Source organism: Macaca fascicularis, chromosome 9, assembly GCF_037993035.2.
Source record: "Macaca fascicularis isolate 582-1 chromosome 9, T2T-MFA8v1.1".
Classification (NCBI taxonomy): Eukaryota; Metazoa; Chordata; class Mammalia; order Primates; family Cercopithecidae; genus Macaca; species Macaca fascicularis.
In genome coordinates this window covers 110,434,844-110,453,663 of record NC_088383.1, presented here as the reverse complement: position 1 = coordinate 110,453,663, position 18,820 = coordinate 110,434,844, and the positions used below count along the sequence as shown (strand labels likewise).

Genomic DNA, 18,820 nt, shown 5'->3' with positions numbered 1-18,820 from the left:
TACAACTAGTGTCAAGAAACAAATGTGAATCAGTCTAAAGTGTGACCAGAATTCATAAGCAAAAGATTCTGTTGCAATTAAGAGGTGGAGAATCTAACTTGTAATCTGTTCTAGATAAAATGATGCCTGTTTATATTTTTTTCTTAAATATATAATCCTGTAATAGTCCTTAAGCAATACCGAGTAAAGATGTCTACAGATATGGTACTGTTATGGTGTGGTATAATATACATTGATGAGTAATATTACTTACTTTGGCCACACAATTCTCAGTCTTCATAGCAGTGCTTGCTAAACATACTGTTTCTTGGTTTAAGCAGAGTCTGGCACAGCTGTTGTACGTCTGTAAAAAGAATTTGTTGGAAACAGGTTTTTAAAATATTGAAATACTGCCATATACTGTTTTCATATTCTGCTCTATTTCTCAAGTCAAAACACAAATAGATTTTATCTATAAATTAAGACTTATGGGAACTGAGAGGTAAGTTAGAAAAGGAGGAGGGCAAAGATAAAGCCCACAAAAGCCACTGATGTGCCCATGAACAAGTATGTAAGCAGCAGTGGCTTCAATGTATTAATGATTAACGGAAGGTGAGGGTACTGATTATATAGCATTTTAAAATGCAAATTTGAAGAGCTTAGTTCTGTTTAAAACAACAGTTACTGTTCTAAGAAAAGATTTATTTTTGTTGTGTTTCTTTTTAAACTCTCAAAACGATCAAGATCTGAAAGAAGTGAGAGGGCATGTTTCTTCCCCCCACGTCCCCTCCCCCCCCCCGGAGATGAAGTCTTGCCCTGTCGCCCAGGCTGGGGTGCAGTGGTGTGATCTCAGCTCACTGTAACCTCCACCTCCGGGGTTCAAGCGATTCTCCTGCCTCAGCCTCCCGCAGAGGACATGTTTCTTTCTCTCTTTTTTTTTTTTTTTTTTTGAGATAGGGTCTTACTCTGTCACACCAGCTGGAAGTACAGCAGTGAGATCTTGGCTCACTGCAATCTACGCCTCTGGGACTCAAGTGATCCTCTGGAGTAGGTGGGGGACTATAGGTGCATGCCACCACGCCCAGGTAATTTTTTGTATTTTTTGTAGGGATGGGGTTTTGCCATGTTGCCAAAGCTGGTCTTGAACTCCTGAGCTCAAGTGATCCTCCTGCCTCAGGCTTCTAATGTGCTGGGATTACAGGGATGAGCCATCGTGTTCAGCTGACATGTTTCTTATTCAGAACAATAAATGAAAAAATTTCAAACTATCCAGAAAAAAAAAAAAGATTTTAAAACAAATCATGAAATATTTTTAAAAGAATATCAGTACAAGCTTTGACTTTTGGCTTTAAAAAGAAAAAAGAAACCAAAATTGAAAGAACACTGAAAAAAGATAAACCAACATTTACCTAGATCTTTTTTTTTTTTTTTTTTTTTTTTTTAAGATGGAGTCTTGCCCTGTTGCCAAGGCTGGAGTGCAGTGGCACAATCTCGGCTCATTACAAACTCTGCCTCCCAGGTTCAAGCGATTCTCCTGCCTCAGTCTCCCGAGTAGCTGGGCTTACAGGCGCCCGCCACCATGCCCAGCTAATTTTTTGTATTTTTAGTAGAGATGGGGTTTCATCACGTTGGCCAGGCTGGTCTTGAACTCCTGACCTCAGGTGACCCACCCGCCTTGGCCTCCGGAAGTGCTGGGATTACAGGCATAAGCAGCCTCACTGGGCCTATCTAGACCTTAGAAGTTATCCCTTAAGTACATCTGGTAACGTTCAGGAGATAAAATAGAAAAATCAGGCCAGCTGCGGTGGCTCACGCCTGTAATCCTAACACTTTGGGAAGCCGAGGAGGGAAGATCGCCTGAGCTCAGGAGTTTGAGGCCACCCTGGGCAACATGGTGAAACCCTGTCTCTACTAAAATACAAAAATTAGCCGGGCATGGTGGTGGGTACCTATAGTTCCAGCCACTCAGGAGGCTGAGGCACGAGAATCGCTTGAGCCCAGGAGACGGAGGTTATAGTGAGTCGAGATCACGCCACTGCACTCCAGCCTGGGCAACAGAGCAAGACACCGTCTCCAAATAAAATAAGAAAAAAATCATAGGAAATAGATTTTAAAAATTGGTGGTAACTGGGCATCGTGGCTCATGCCTGTGATCCCAGCATTTTGGTAGGCCGAGGCAGGGGAATCACTTGAGCCTAGGAGTTTGAGATCAGCCCGAGCAACAGAGCGAGGCCCCATCCCTACTAAAAACAAAACAAAACATTGGTAATACTATAGTTATACTTCATGAAAAGCAAACTTATTAGTAATTACTGGACAAAGTATTAATAGAAATGTTTCCTTTTAGTCTTAAGTTTTTACTGATGGTATAAATCATGTTTATCAAACTTTAGTGTGCATCAGAATCATCTGGAAGGAGGGCTTGTTAAAAAACAGATCTCGGTGGGGCCCGGTGGCTAACACCTATAATCCCAGCACTTTGGGAGGCAAAGGCAGGTGGATCACTTGAGATCAGAAGTTTGAGACCAGCCTGGCCAACATGGTGAAACTCCGTCTCTACTAAAGAAACACAAAAAAAAATTTAGCCAGACATGGTGCCGCGTGCCTGTAATCCAGCTACTCGGGAGGCTGAGGCAGAAGACTCATTTGAACCTGGGAAGCAGAGGCTGCAGTGAGCCGAGATCACGCCACTGCACTCCAGCGTGGGTGACAGAGCAAGACTCTGTCTCAAAACAAAATGAAACAAAACAAACATAGATTGCTAGGTTTCATCCCCAGAGCTTCTGAATATTTGCATTTTTAACAAGGCCCCAGTTGACGTTAGTGCTGCTGATCCAGCAACACTCTTCGGGAACCATTGCTATAAATATTTGTGTTGGATTTAAGAAGAAAAATCTTAAGACACACTTAAAACCAACAGTAAGAAAGAATTCAATTTTTTAACATTTTGAGATAATTTTAGATTTATGGAACAAGTACCAAAATAGTAAAGGTCAAGAACAGTGGCTCATGCCTATAATACCAGCACTTTGGGAGGTAGAGGCAGGAGGGTTACTTGAAACCAGGAGTTCCATACAAGCCTACATTTTTATTAAAAAAAAAAAATTAACTGGGCGTGGCAGCACAGGCCTGTAGTCCTGGCTACTCGGGAGGATTGACTGAGCCTGGGAGTTGAAGACTGCAGGGAGCTATGATTATCCCACTGAACTCCAGCCTGGGCAACAAATCAAGATACCATCGGCCGGGCGCGGTGGCTCAAGCCTGTAATCCCAGCACTTTGGGAGGCCGAGACGGGTGGATCACGAGGTCAGGAGATCGAGACCATCTGGCTAACACGGTGAAACCCCGTCTCTACTAAGAAATACAAAAAACTAGCCGGGCGAGGTGGTGGGCGCCTGTAGTCCCAGCTACTCGGGAGGCTGAGGCCGGAGAATGGCGTGAACCCGGGAGGCAGAGCTTGCAGTGAGCTGAGATCCGGCCACTGCACTCCAGCCCGGGTGACAGAGCGAGACTCCGTCTCAAAAAAAAAAAAAAAAAAAAAAAGATACCATCTCTTTAAAAAAAGAAAGAAAAAAATAAATATTTCTTTTTTTTTTTTTTTTTTTGAGACGGAGTCTCGCTCTGTCACCCGGGCTGGAGTGCAGTGGCCGGATCTCAGCTCACTGCAAGCTCCAAAAAAATAAATATTTCTTATATACTCGTCACCCAGTTTACCCATATGTTAATGTCTTACATAATCACAGAACATTTATCAAAACTAAGAAATTAACTTGGTACTATATAAAGTACAAAACTTACTCAGGTTTCACGTTTTTCCACTAATGCCCTTTTTCTGTTCAGCATCTAATCTAGGATTCCACATTGCATTTATTTGTCACGTCTCTTAGGGCTCCTCTTATTTTGAACAATCCCTCAGTCTTTCCTTGTCTTTCACGACTGATACTGCTAAACAGCACTGATCAGTTAATCTACAGACTGTGCCTCAAGTTGGGTTTGTCTGATGTTTTCTCATGATCAGACTGAGGTTATTTTGGGGAAAGATACTTTAGAGGTGATGTGCTCTTCTCACTGCATCAAATCAGAAGGTATGTTGATATTTCTGGTGATGTTAGCCTTGATTATATAGCTAAGGACATGTCTGCCAAGATTCTCCAGTATAAACATTATTTTTCCCTTAGGAATTACTGAATACATATATATATATGGCAAAATACTTTGAGACAATGCAAATATTCTGTTTCTACTTGAATCTCAGCTTGCTAATTTTAGCATCCATTGGAGAATCATGCCTATGGTAATTTTTACTGTGTATTCTAATAGTGAATTTATTATTTTTGTCTTTCCTTCCACGTTTATTAACTGGAATTCTTCTGTAAGGAAAAGCTGTGATTTCACTCCTCATTTGTTTATTTACTCATTTGTTTATTTGTATCAGCATGAACAGATATTTTAAAGAATCTGATTTTGATCAACTATTATTCTTTGGAAAGAAAATAGGTAAAATTTAAGAAAAAATGGGGAAAATAGTAGAGATATATAACTCCCCATTGATACTATAAAGTCAGTTTTTTGTTTTTCGTTTTTTTTTTGAAACGGAGTCTTACTCTGTCTCCCAGGCTGGAGTGCAGTGGCGCAATCTCGGCTCACTGTAACCTGCACCTCCCAGGTTCAAGTGATTCTCCTGCCTCAGCCTACCAAGTAGCTGGGATTACAGACATGTGCCACCACGCCTGGCTAATTTTTTGTATTTTTAGTAGAGACAGGGTTTCACCATGTTGGCCAGGCTGGTCTTGAACTCCTGACCTTAATTGATCTGTCTGCCTTGGCCTCCCAAAGTGCTGAGATTACAGGTGTGAGCCACCATGCCCAGCTGTTTTTCTTTTAAACAAGCTAAACCTTAAAAAATTTACCAACTTGTTTTATTCTTATAATCTAAGCAAAAATTATTTCAAAATATATATGAAAAAACAGAGCATTAGAAATTAGTGTACAGATTTAAATATTGGTGCATGTAAATTCTGGGCTCTAGATTTGTTATTTCTTTTGCATTGTCTAATTCCACAAACATTTACTATTCACACAAACACAACATAAATATTTTTAAAATAAAATTCACTGTTTTAAAGATAAATTTATTAAGTAATCAGTATTTGCTGAATAAAATATAACTGGACTCAAAGAGTTCTGCTTCCAATAATGGCAGAAATGTTTGTATCAGATTAACCCTCCTGCAGATAGGAAAAACATTTTAAAGCTATGTAAAGGCACTGGAGATCGACTTAAAATAGGCAGAAATGGGGAAGGAGTGGCCTGATCTTGAAAGAAGAGAACCGGCTGGGCGTGATGGCTCAAGCCTGTAATCCCAGCACTTTGGGAGGCCGAGACGGGCGGATCACGAGGTCAGGAGATCAAGACCATCCTGGCTAACATGGTGAAACCCCGTCTCTACTAAAAAATACAAAGAACAAGCCGGGCGAGGTGGCGGGCGTCTGTAGTCCCAGCTACTCGGGAGGCTGAGACGAGAATGGCGTAAACCTGGGAGGCGGAGCTTGCAGTAAGCTGAGATCCGGCCACTGCACTCCAGCCTGGGCTATAGAGCGAGACTCCGTCTCAAAAAAAAAAAAAAAAAGAAAGAAAGAAAAAGAAGAGAACCACATTGGGTGAGATGTGTGTTTATGTGCTTTTCCCCCGAAGGCACTCACGAGTCCACTTGGTGCAGAGTGACTAGAATTCAATCTGAAAGCCACAGTCTATTGGCTTGAGATATCAAGTGATAGAGTTCAAAACTGCCATAGTGGCTGGCAATAGAGAACAGAAATCCCAGAAATGAAAGAGAACCACAGGGGAAGGAGGAAGACTAAAAAAATTACATATAAATTTCCCTAATATCTATGGCTAACCCCCAAACTACATACATGAAGGGGAGATTCCAAGGATTTCAATGGAGAGCAACAGCTGGAGGGTTGAAAGGCCCGTGCGGATATTCCAGCTGCTGCTCATGAGGGGAGAAAGAGTTTACAGTTTGACTTTTACCAAGTTAGAGGGACTTAATAACATCTTAGGCTTTCCATTGAAAATTCAAAGAGACCATGAGTTTAGATTCAAGAGTATGTCTTAGGACTAAGGGCATAACCAAAACACACCTGACCTTAACAAACATAAAACCAAGCCTCTACAAGGCCATAGTGATCAGCCAGTAATTTAATCAGAGGAAGAAAAAATGAATTCAGAGTTTCTACAATGTACCATTTATAATGTTGGTTATATAATCAAAAAATTACTAACCATGAGAAAAAGGAGATAAATGGGACCCATTGTCAAGAGAAAAATGAACCAAAAACCAACCCTGAGAAGACCTAGTTGTAGAAATTAGCATATTATAGCTCTAAAGAAGCTAAAACAGATATGTTCAAACTTGAACATAGCAATAAAAGATATGATCACGATGAAAAAACAGATGAAAAATTCTACCAGAAAATGAAAAACCAAAAATAAACTAAATAGAAATTCTAGAACTGAAAAGTGCATTATCTGAAATGAAAAATTCAGGCTGGGTGTGGTGGCTCATGCCTGTAATCTCAGCACTTTAGGAGGCTGAGGCAGCAGGATAGCTTGAGTCCAGGAGTTCAGGACCAGCCTGGGCAATGTATTGAGTCCCTATCTCCACAAAAAATAAAAAAAAATTGGCCAGGCCCAGCGGCTTACACCTAGCACTTTGGGAGGCTGAGGCGGGCAGATCACCTGACGTCAGGAGTTCGAGACCAGCCTAGCCAACTTGGTAAAACCCCACCTCTACTAAAAATACAAAAATTAGCAGGACATGGTGGCCCATACCAGTAATCCCAGTTACTGGGAGAGGCAGAGGGAGGAGAATCACTTGAACCCGGGAGATGGAGGTTGCAGTGAGCCAAGATTACACCACTGTCCTCCAGCCTGGGCAACAGATTGAGACTATGTCTCAAAAAAAAAAAAAAAAAAAAAAAGAAAGAAAAATTAGTTGGGCATGGTGGTGTACACCTGTAATCCCAGCTACTCAGGAGGCTGGGGTGGGAGGTTACTTGAGTCCAGGAGGTCAAGGCTGCAGAGAGCCATGTTCATGCCACTGCACTTCAGTCTGAGCAACAAGAGTGAGACCCTGTCTTTTTTTTTTTTTTTTTTTTTTTGAGACGGAGTCTCGCTCTGTCGCCCAGACTGGAGTGCAGTGGCGCGATCTCGGCTCACTGCAAGCTCCGCCTCCCGGGTTCACGCCATTCTCCTGCCTCAGCCTCCGGAGTAGCTGGGACTACAGGCGCCCGCCACCACGCCCGGCTAATTTCTTTTTGTATTTTTAGTAGAGACGGGGTTTCACCGTGTTAGCCAGGATGGTCTCGATCTCCTGACCTCGTGATCCGCCCACCTCGGCCTCCCAAAGTGCTGGGATTACAGGCTTGAGCCACCGCGCCCGGCCTAGACCCTGTCTTAAAAAAAACAAAAAATTCGGCCGGGCGCGGTGGCTCAAGCCTGTAATCCCAGCACTTTGGGAGGCCGAGACGGGCGGATCACGAGGTCAGGAGATCGAGACCATCCTGGCTAATACGGTGAAACCCCGTCTCTACTAAAAAATACAAAAAACTAGCCGGGTGAAGTGGCGGGTGCCTGTAGTCCCAGCTACTCGGGAGGCTGGGGCAGGAGAATGGCGTGAACCCGGGAGGAGGAGCTTGCAGTGAGCTGAGATCTGGCCACTGCACTCCAGCCTGGGTGACAGAGCAAGACTCCGTCTCAAAAAAAGAAAAAAAACAAAAACAAAAAAACAAAAAATTCACTGGAGAGGATTAAAAAGCAGACTGGAAGTGGTAGAAAAAAGGTCAATGAAGACAGATAAACTGAAAAAAAAAAAAAAAAGACAGATAAACTGAAATCATATAAACTGAAGAACAAAGAGGGAAAAAAGGAGATTAAGAAAAGGAAAAAGAAAAGATTGGTCTTAGTCACTGTGTGGGACAATTCTGGGTTTTCTAGAATATATGCATGGCTGGAGTCCAAGGGAGAGAGAAGAGAATGGTACAGCAAAGAAGTTACAAAAATAGTGATCAAATACTTCCCCAAATTTTGTGAAAACTAGTGGCTTTCTGATTTAAGATCAGCAAACCCCAGTCATATTAAAAATACAAAGAAAACAACACACATAGGCCCATCACAGTCAGAACTGTTGAAAACCAGTGACAAAGATAAAACCTTGAATGCAGCCAAGGAAAAAGGGGATGTTAATGTATCTAGGAGTAATGATATAAATAACGTCAGGCTTTTCATAAAAAATGAAGGCGAGAAGACAAGGGAACAATATTTTTATTTTTATTTTATTTATTTATTTTTGAGGTAGATTCTTACTCTGTGGCCCAGGCTAGAACGCAAGGGCACGATCTTGGCTCACTGCAACCTCTGCCCCCTGGGTTCAAGCAATTCTCCTGCCTCAGCCTCCCAAGTAGCTGGGACTACAAGCGTGCACCACCACTCCCAGATAATTTTTGTATTTTTAGTAGAGACAGGGTTTCACCATATTGGCCAGGCTGGTCTCGAACTCCTGACCTCAGGTGATCCACCTAACCTCAGCCTCCCAAAGTGCTGGGATTATAGGCGTGAGCCACCATGCCCAGCTGTGAACAACATTTTTAAAGTGCTGAAAGGAAAAAAATCTCAAACCAGGCTTCCTGTGTTAGGAAAAGGGTGGGGTGGCTCATGCCTATAATTCCAACATTTTGAGAAGCCAATGCGCCCTGGAGTTCAAGACCAGCCTGGGCAACATAGTGAGACCCCACCTCTACCAAAAAATAAGAAAGAAAGATGACAGAAAAGAAGGAAGGAAAACAAAATATGGAAAGAGAGAAATCTAGACCAAACCCTGTGCGGTTGAATTAGAATTGAAGTTATCAGTGTGAACTAATGGTTTTCAAAGTATATAAATATAGATGTAAAAGAAAAGTCAGTGTTTGAATCTTGGTTTCTAAATACCATTCTGCACTAAAGGGAATCATATATTCATGGAAATATGGTTGATTCCAGGACTGACCAGGGAAACTATAAGATAGAAATACTCAGACAACGATGAAGATATGTCAAAGATGGCATGGAAGCCTGCCTAAAGAGGCTTTCAGTAGCCCAATATGAAACAACCACAGTATTAAAATAAAAGATATTAACATATTATAATCTGTTGAATAAACAGGAAACATTTCTTCAAAAACACAAATTATCAAAATTGACACAACATGAAACAGAAAATCTGAACAGCTCTAAACCTCTAAAAGAGGCTCAAAATGCTCTAAAAAATCTTGCCACATAAATTTAAATAATACGTTAAAAAAAAGTTTCACAAAGAAAACTCCAGGCCCAAGTGCTTTCACTCGTGAATTCTATGAAATCTGAAGGAAGAAACACCACCAGGATTATACACAAGTGCTTTTAGAAAATAGAGGAGAATGGGAGGAAGACTTCCCAATTCATTTTATGAGACCAGCATAAGCGTGATACCAAAACCTGGCAAACTCTTAAAAAAGAAAACTAAAAACCAGTACCTCACATGAAACAGACACAAAAATTCTTAACAAAAATCAAGGTAATTTGTCGTATTAACAGAATAAAGGGGGCAAAATCCTATATGATATATCTCAGATGAAAAAAAAAAGTAGTTATCCAGATTATCTGTCGATTTTTGGAGACAGGTTCTCACTCGGTTGCCCAGGCTGGAGTGCAGTGGTGTGATCATAACTCACTGTAGCCTCCAACTCAAAGGGCTCCAGTGATCCTCCCACTTTGGCCCTCCAAAGTGCTGGGATTATAGGTGTGAGCCACCACACCCAGCCCCTCACAGACTTCTTTTTAATAGAAAGTGCTAGGTTGATTCTAAAACTTATATAGAAATGCAAGCTATCTGGAATAACAAAAAATAAAACAACAAATCTAGAGAACTCACACTACCTGATTTCATGGCCCATTATATAAAACTACAATAATCAAGACACTATGATATTTGGTGCAAGGATAGACACCTGTCATTTTTCTTGTCCTCCTTGTCTACAAGGACATAAAATAGGGATGAGTCAGTGCCTTAGCCACTGTCACCCACTGCTCTGTGTCCAGCAGCAACGTTTTCTTCAGGAGGTTCAAGAATAGACTACTCTTACATAACTAAATGGTTTGGACAAATGAATTCATGTAATTCAATGGGGGAAAAGAAAATCTTTTCAACAATGGTGCTGAAACAACTGCATGAAATTACTGCAAAAATAATGAAGCCCAAACTCTACTTCACGGCACGTATAAGAATTTGAAATGGATCACAGAATGAAGTATAAATTCTAAACTTATAAAGTTCCCAGAAGAAAACTTAGAAGAATATCCTTCACAATCATGGGGTAGACAAAGAAGATATCTCAGGTAGGACCAAAGGAAGCATCCCATCTAAAAGAAAAAACCGGCTGGGTGCGGTGGCTCATGCCTGTAACCCCAGCACTTTGGGAGGCTGAGGCGGTCGGATCACACGAGGTCTGGAGTTCGAGACCAGCCTGGCCAACACGGTGAAACCCTGTCTCTACTAAAAATACAAAAATTAGCTGGACGGGGTGGCGCGTACCTGTAATCCCATCTACTCAGGAGGCTGAGGCACAAGAATCGCTTGAACCCGGGAGATGGAGGTTGCAGTGAGCCGAGATCATGTCACTGCACTCCAGCATGGGGGACAGAGTGAGACTCTGTCTCAAAAAAAAAAAAAAGAAAGAAAAAATTGGTAGACTGGATTTCATCCAAATATTAGAAACTTCTCATCAAAACACACCGTGAACATGCGAGCCATAGACTGTGAGAAAATAATCAGAGTACATATACCCGACAAATGAATGGTATCCAGAATTCAATATAGTTGAGTCTACAACTCAATAATAAAAAGGCAAACAATGCAATTTTTAAAAATGGCTAAAAACTTAAAAAGATACTTCACAAAGAAAATGTCTGAATAAACAATAAGCACATGAAAAAGTACTTAACATTTGCTCACCAAAAACCTTTATGGAAGAACATTTATAGTAACTTCACTTATAATGATGGAAATGGCTGAGATATTCACCAAAAGGAGACAGAAAACAAATTGCAATATATTTATTCAACTCAATGAAAGAGAATAAACTACTGATATACACAGCAACATAGAGGAATCTCACAAACATTATGCAAAGTGAATGTCAGACCCCAAAAATGTAGCATTCCAATTACACAAAATTCTAGAAAAGGCAAAATTAATCTATAGTGACAGTAAGCTGATCAGTATTTGATCCATTGGTGGTGCGAAAAATAAGCAGAAAGGAGAACAAGAGACATTCCTGGGTAATGAAAATATTCTATAGTGTAATTAGGGTGGTGGTTACACAAGTGGTTAGATTTATCAAAAGTTCAGACTTACACAATTAATATCTGTATAATTCACTGTATGAAAACTTCCAATAAAAGTACCTTAGGAGTAAATCTTTTACAGAGGTTTGTCCAGTCAATCAATAAACGTATCATGCTATTTTTCTGAAAATACTAAGTTATAAAAAGAAAATTTGTTTTCCTTCAAAATTACCCTCTTTTCCCTTCATGAATGAATATGTAATAACATGTTCAGGGGAACATTAGATAGATTCAGAAATTCTGTGCCAGGCCTGAGGGAGTTTCCAGAGTAGGGCTATATGTAGGACTTTATTTTCTAGACATTCCATCTGTAAAATGGGTAAATGACTTTGCTTATCTCCCAAGAAAGTAACACAGATCAATAAACTAAAATTTGTCATAGTTCCTTTACCACTCTGCAATTAAAAGGCTAAAACATTCAATATTTTCCTATAAGACTCTCTCCAGTTTGAAATCTAACTAGTGAATATAACAGCACAGGCAAGATAGGTTCTGCCCCCAAGCAACACTTGAAAAGGTAGCTGCTTCATTGCTGAACCAGAGACAGTGTCTTGCGTTGGAGTACTTTAATACGTTTTTATATCGTGTATAAAGCACATAAGCATAAACTAGTAAGATGCCTTGCTGAAAACTACCTTCTTTGTGAAAGCAGGCTGTAATTCTGAACAAGTTTTCAATTTTCACACTGCTGCTAGGGTAAAACATTTTAAAGAGTTTAATTTTTTACAATGGATTCAATGACATAGGATTATCTAACAAAGTAATGGCTAATCAATAGAAGGTTTAGTTGTCAGGTGAAACATATAACACACTAAAAGGGATTGATTGCCAGACTTCTCCTTATTTACTAGAAGGTATATATTTAAAATGACACAAACTTGTTACTAGGCTGCATTCTTTTAACCTTGCAAAAAGCTGCTTAAGAAATCTGTTCAGCAGGCCTATAGCATAACAAGATATAGTATAATGAAAATTGCTAGTGACTGGGAGTGGGGGTATAGGAAGATAGGGACTTCCAGATATACGGTAACATCAAATCATGTCCCACACAAGAATATGGTATAGAAAAAGCAAACCAAAAAGCGACATCTAAGGATGCTGGAAGTGGGTTTTAAAAACGCCACACAGATGCTACTGAATCCTGTTCAATAGATGCAAAGCTGTATCTGATATCATTCCATGTTGTTTTTAGGGCAGGTTTCTTTTTTTAGGGCTCATGCAGCTGAACACAACAGGCTTCCCCCCACCCCCGCCTTTTTTAATGGTACATCCAGAGTAAGCACTGAAAACAAAATGAATTGGGCCCATATGGACTTTGACCAGCATATAAACTGTTTCCTTTATAATTTATTCCCAGTATCACAACTTTCTATATGAAAATACACTCTTTATGGTCATTGCAACCCAGGAGTTCAATAATATTTTTTCTACTAAGTCAGTGATTACACAATTTATCAAAGAATGATTACATTAAAATACAAATAAAACAAAGCACCAACCCCCTATACGGTCTTCCTTCCTCAAAGTAATTTTAAGAAAGCTGGTTATTAAATTGGTTCTTTTTGAAGAAGGCTTTTTGTAGCTAGGCACAAATTGCCAAACTGTGTTTTTTAAAAAAAGTTATTAGACTCTAAAGGATTCAACAGAAGTGGGAAGTTATATAAACAAATCACTTCATCAGATTTGGAAAGATCACTTTTGTCTTACTTAAGAGACCTACATTAATTACCTTTAAGGTCTTTTACATGGACTATGTAAAATAAGTACAATTTATTTATTTATTTCTAATGAGGTGCTTCTTCCAAAGTATTAAATAATGTCTACAAATGCAAAAGCATTTTTATAAATAGGTAATTAAAACAGATGACTAAAATTAAGTCAAGTTGCAAAACATTACCCAGAATGCATTGTGATTTTTTTTTTAATTAATAAACATCTCAGGCAATTTTTTTTTTTTTACCCAAAGCCCAAAGCACTTTAGGGGGGCAAAAAGAGATAGTAAGTTTTACAGAATAAAACAACAACAACAACAACAACAAACAACCACACATATATAATGAAATAATGTCAAAGCCCAAACTAAAGTATTTACAAGATAGTCCCTTAAGCACAGTTTGTCATATTGCAATTACACCTTGCCTACTGCCAAGCCAAAGTGCTTACTATTGCCACTAGAGGGAGAAGTGTCTTAACACAAAGCAACAGCAGATAGGGAATGGATTTTCTTGAGCAATTATCAGAACAAAGCTCCCTTGGCTGTGTGTACCTTCTAATTACTCAATACAATTAAAATGACTAACCTAAAACAAATAGAGAGAAAAAAAACACCCCTGCCTGCCTGATATCAGGGACTTCATTAAACCTTTTTCCCTCATCAATCAAATCAGAAAGAAGGGAATGCCATCATATATGAACATTACAGAGCTATTAAAGGAAGGGAATTCTGCGGTTTTTTTTTTTTAAAGGAGGAAAAGGAGCTCGCTTGAAAAAAGAAATGTCTTGGTATTTACCCATCTGGATGCTGCTTGAAAATAAATTGTCCTCCAAAGAACAGAAATACAGTATGTTTTCTCTCAGTTCACTGGCTTATGAATGACTTTTTGTTGTTGTTGTTGTTTTGTTAATATACACTATAATGTCATTTTCTGTGTCAGTGATGTGCTTTTTCCTCCTACTCATCCAACTGTATAAAGGAACTATGCCTATCAGACTTCCATGGCTGATTTAAGTTCTTCACTGCTGTTTTTTGCGGATCTACTCCAAGGCAATGTTTAGAATGTAGGAATTTTTTCAGGGAAGGGCAATATGGTAGAAAAGGAAAACAGCTACTTATTCCCTCTAAAAGACTTATGTAGTTCCTTTTATAAGGCCCAGTCATTAACAGAAGATGACAACAGAGTCATTTTTCTTTCAGCTGACAATTGTGACATTTTTCCAGCAGCGTGCAAGGTGTTGAAAACCTGGCAGCTGTTACCTCCTGGGATGAAGATACTTTTTTATCCTCCCTTGACAGTTTAACTCAGTGGGTCAGCACCTTTAAAGACTGCAAAGTATCCTTGAAGAGGATGGAAGCTTGAATTACTGCTCCCTCCCTAATCAATGTAAACTCTCACTGCAGGTGAAGTTTCCATCTATAGAGGTGCATGGGGGAGGAAAATGTAATGCCCTGAGCCAGATGGTTTTTATCTTGTTTTTAAAGAATAAAGGAACAAGCTAACAAGAGAGACAGCTACTTTGTTAGCTTCTTGGCCTCTCTCATGGCTTTGCATCCCCAGGGTTCCAGCTACACAAGAGAAAGAATACAGAAAAACGTAAACACTTAAAGAAATATAACTAGAGGGCTGGCATCATGCTGCTTTCAAAGAGTTGAGAGAGCTCTACTCAATGCTTTATTTATCACTGCCCACGTTCTCAGGATGGTAAGTAGACACATACACAAAGGAAATGGGGGATGGGAGAGGGATTAGACAACGGTCACAATTTACTCAATTACAGAGAAAGGCAGGGCTGACAGATCCTGTTAGCACCAATGAGAAGCAAAGGGTTGAACGTTGTAATGCCACATTTTCAAAAAGTAATGAGTACTTTCATGTATCCTCCCAGGCCTTTGCCCTTGATTGCAGATAGGAATAAAAGCTAGGAAAAGAGTGGCTATCCTTTCCTTGGCTTCACATTGTTAGGAGTAAAACAAAAATTGCAGCTATTTTGTACATCCTTTAAATAAAAGTTCATATTTAATGCCAAGAAATGAGATTATTCTGAAACTAAGAAAATTAACTTTGAGGATATACTGCTCTACTTCCTCTCCCTACCCCAAACTCTGCCACCTTCAGATGCTGGAAATGAAACAAAAAAGCAGGTATACAAAATGACTTGGTGACAGACACAGGGAACAGTGTCTCTTAATTTCCACCTTCATTATTTCTTGTTCTGGTAATATCTTTGTCAGGTTTTGGAATTATTTTTATGGTGGATTTATAAGTCAAGAAGTGTTCTTTCCTTCTCTATTCTGTGAAAGGGTCTGGAATAAAATTCGTATCATTTCTTCCTTAAATAGTTGTTGAATTCATCAGTAAAACCACATGTCCCTTCTGATAATTAATTAAATTTATTTAATAGACATAGGGCTATTCAAATTTTGCTTCACTATGTGTTAAAGAGTTTTGGTAAGTTGTATTTTTCAAGGAATTTGTTCAACTTGCCAAAATTTTGGCATAAAGTTATTTGCTCTTCCAATATTTAGATAGCGCTCCCAATTAACATGTAGTAGTTATGTCCCATTGACAATGGCAAAATGCTATTTTTGAATAATATATGTCAACTACAATATTAGTTAAAAACAATGCTAAATTGCTAGAATATAACTGAACTTTTTATAATCAATAATGAGTTTCTGAAATCCCATTAGAAATATCTGCAAAAGAATCTCAAGTTAATGAGATGCAAATCCTACTTGTATCAATACTAGGTATAAGGAGGCCTTGACATCTTTTTGTTTACAGAAGTTGACTACAGGAAAAACAAAACAAAACAAAAACAAAAAAACAAAACTAGCAAATGGCACTTCATTATTGTCATACGCAATAGAGAAAAGAGGGAGTTTAAACAGCTTATATACTATGTCCTACCTTAAAAAAATCAGCAATGGGGTAATCAAGTTCAGGGCAGTCCTGGACAGCTGCCCTGTGACCCGCTTCTATTGACCCCTGCTATTCATCACTCTTCCCTAAGATAGAGGGGGCAAGCTCCTAGGGAGTGACCACCACAATAGATAGACACAAGCCAACAGTAATCTGGTTCGAGCAAAAAACCAGATGGCACTGCAATAAATTTACAAATCTGCATTCATGGGGCTGTTAAAACACCCAGAAGCTAAAAGACTCTGAGGGCCCCAGGAGGATCTCCTACTTCCCTGTTTCTAAAGGCCATTTCTCTTTCCAAGAACATTTGAGTTCATGCTCTTCACAAAGAGAATGGAGGTAAAACCCTTTACAAAGAAGGGAGGAGAAAAAGCCTCATGACCTAATTAATCTCAGAGCTTGGATCTCAACACTGAATGACAGATATTAGAAAAATCATTTTAGAACACCATGAGGGGGGGAAAAAGGTTGTTAAAGTGGGCGGGAGGGGGGAAAGAGAACCTGCTAAAACAGCAATGAAAAAAACAACATTAAATCTCTTTCGAATACTGCACACCACAGATCTCGCAAGTAGAAAATGATTCAATAACGTATGCATTTATTTTTAAAATGAATCAGATTAGTCCCATGTGTGACCTGCTGGTCCATCTGTATGTGCTGGACTTAATAGGCACGATTCTCTCTCTTGCTTCAGTTTGAAGTATGAGAGAGATAAATTTAGTTTAATTTTCAACAGATCAGCCTATCCATTTTCCAAATGGACCATCTGGATCAGCCTATTAAAATTAATTTATAACTTTGCAGAGTGAAAATTCGTTTGTTAGCTTAAATAAAGTTGCCAAAACTTTTCGTTGTGTCATTGTTTTCTGACAGTTGTTTCTGTATAGTGGGCAAAGTGTTTCCACTTCCCAATTTATCTTATTCAGTATTGTCCTACTGATTTAGATGAACAGATCAGGTGTTGATTCTCCAAACAGTTAAAATTGTAACTGTCTCAACATCAATTACTGATCATTTGTGGATTTTTGTTTGTTTTTTTAAAAAGCTTCCTGGATGATTCAATTCTATTTACTAAACAATTATTTTTATTAAAAAAAAGAAGTGTTCATCCAAAAAACATTTAACACATAATAAATTAAAAAATGAATGTGTCACAGTGTCAAGTACTTTCCCTCTAAACACTATATATAAACTGAAGTCAGAAGGCACAAGTAGAAACACTTTGGAAACACTGAGATCTGAGTATCAAATCACTAATTAGCTAGACAAGTCATCTAACCTCTCTAACCCTCCATTTTCTTCATCTATAAATTGGAAATCACATCATATCTAAAAACTTTACAGGGTTATTGTGAGGGTTAAATCAAATAAGCATCATGTTCACGGTCGGTGCTCAACAAATATTAGATCTCCTATTTCCTAGAACAATGCCATAAATGCAAGTAAATTAGAATTATTTTTACTGCTGCTCAGGCTCATTATATCCAATTTTATATTAAAAATGAATAGGGGGCCAGGCACAGTGGCTCATGCCTGTAATCCCAGTACTTTGGGAGGCGAAGTTGGACGGATCACGTGAGGTCAGGAGGCTGAGAACAGCCTGGCCAACATGGTGAAACCCTGTCTCTACTAAAAATACAAAAATTAGGTCGGAAGCGGTGGCTCATGCCTGTAATCCCAGCACTTTGGGAGGCTGAGGTGGGTGGATCACAAGGTCAGGAGTTTGCGAACCAGCCTGGCCAACATGGTGAAACCCCGTCTCTACTAAAAATACAAAAATTAGCCGGGCATGGTGGCGGGCACCTGTAGTCCCAGTTAGGAGGCTGAGGCTAGGAGGCTGAGGCAGAAGAGTTGCTTGAACCCTGGAGGTGGAGGTTACAATGAGCCAAGATCGCACCACTGCACTCCAGCCTGGGCAACAGAGAGTGACTGTCTCCAAAGAAGAAAAAAAAATACAAAAATTAGCCGGGCACGGTGGCAGGTGCCTGTAATTCCAGCTACTCAGGAGGCTGAGGCAGGAGAATCACTTGAACCCAGAAGGCGGAAGTTGCAGTGAGCCGAGATCATGCTACTGCACTCCAGCCTGGGTGACAGAGTGAGACTCTGTTTCAAAAATAAAATAAAATAAAATAAAATAAAATAAATAAAAATGAATAGATGGCACACTTATTCTCTGCAACATCATAAGAACTTGTGTTTTTTGTTTTTGCCAAGGACATTCTAATTTTTACAAGAACACAATGGTATTGAACTTTCACAAGTAAAATGTTACCTTCTATTGGGGCACGCTGGTGAACAAATTTTTTTTTTTTTTTTTTTTTTTTTGAGATGCAAGTTTTGCTCTTCTTGCCCAGGCTGGAGTGCAATGGCATAATCTCGGCTCACCACAACCTCCGCCTCTGGGGTTCAAGCGATTCTCCTGCCTCAGCCTTCAGAGTAGCTAGGATTACAGGCATGTACCACCACGCCCAGCAAATTTTTTGTATTTTTAGTAGACACTGGGTTTATCCATGTTGGTCAGGCTGGTCTCGAACTCCCGACCTCAAGTATTCGCCTGCCTCAGTCTTCCAAAGTGGTGGGATTACAGGCGTGAGCCACCTTGCCTGGCCACTGTTTTTTTTTTTAAGTTATTATTAATAATGGCCTTTCCTTCTAGAAAAAGCAAACAAAATATTGCTCATACTAAAAGGGCTAACTTTATTACAGGCAGATCTGTTTTTATACTTTTTAAAAAATGCCTGAAGAATCTTAACAGGAAAATAGGAGTTAAAGTCAACTAT

At 39.4% G+C, this 18,820-nt stretch overlaps 1 protein-coding gene across 9 annotated transcripts in view; it reads right to left on the bottom strand.

The window, feature by feature from the left end:
* BTRC (beta-transducin repeat containing E3 ubiquitin protein ligase) overlaps positions 1-18,820 on the bottom strand; it is a 206,923-nt gene that overhangs the window by 77,731 nt on the left and 110,372 nt on the right. For all 9 annotated transcript variants that reach the window (XM_045361411.3, XM_065521306.2, XM_005566241.5 and 6 more), the window contains one exon: positions 254-343. In XM_045361411.3, coding sequence (XP_045217346.1) covers positions 254-343 — 90 coding nt within the window. The remainder of the gene's footprint in view (positions 1-253; positions 344-18,820) is intronic.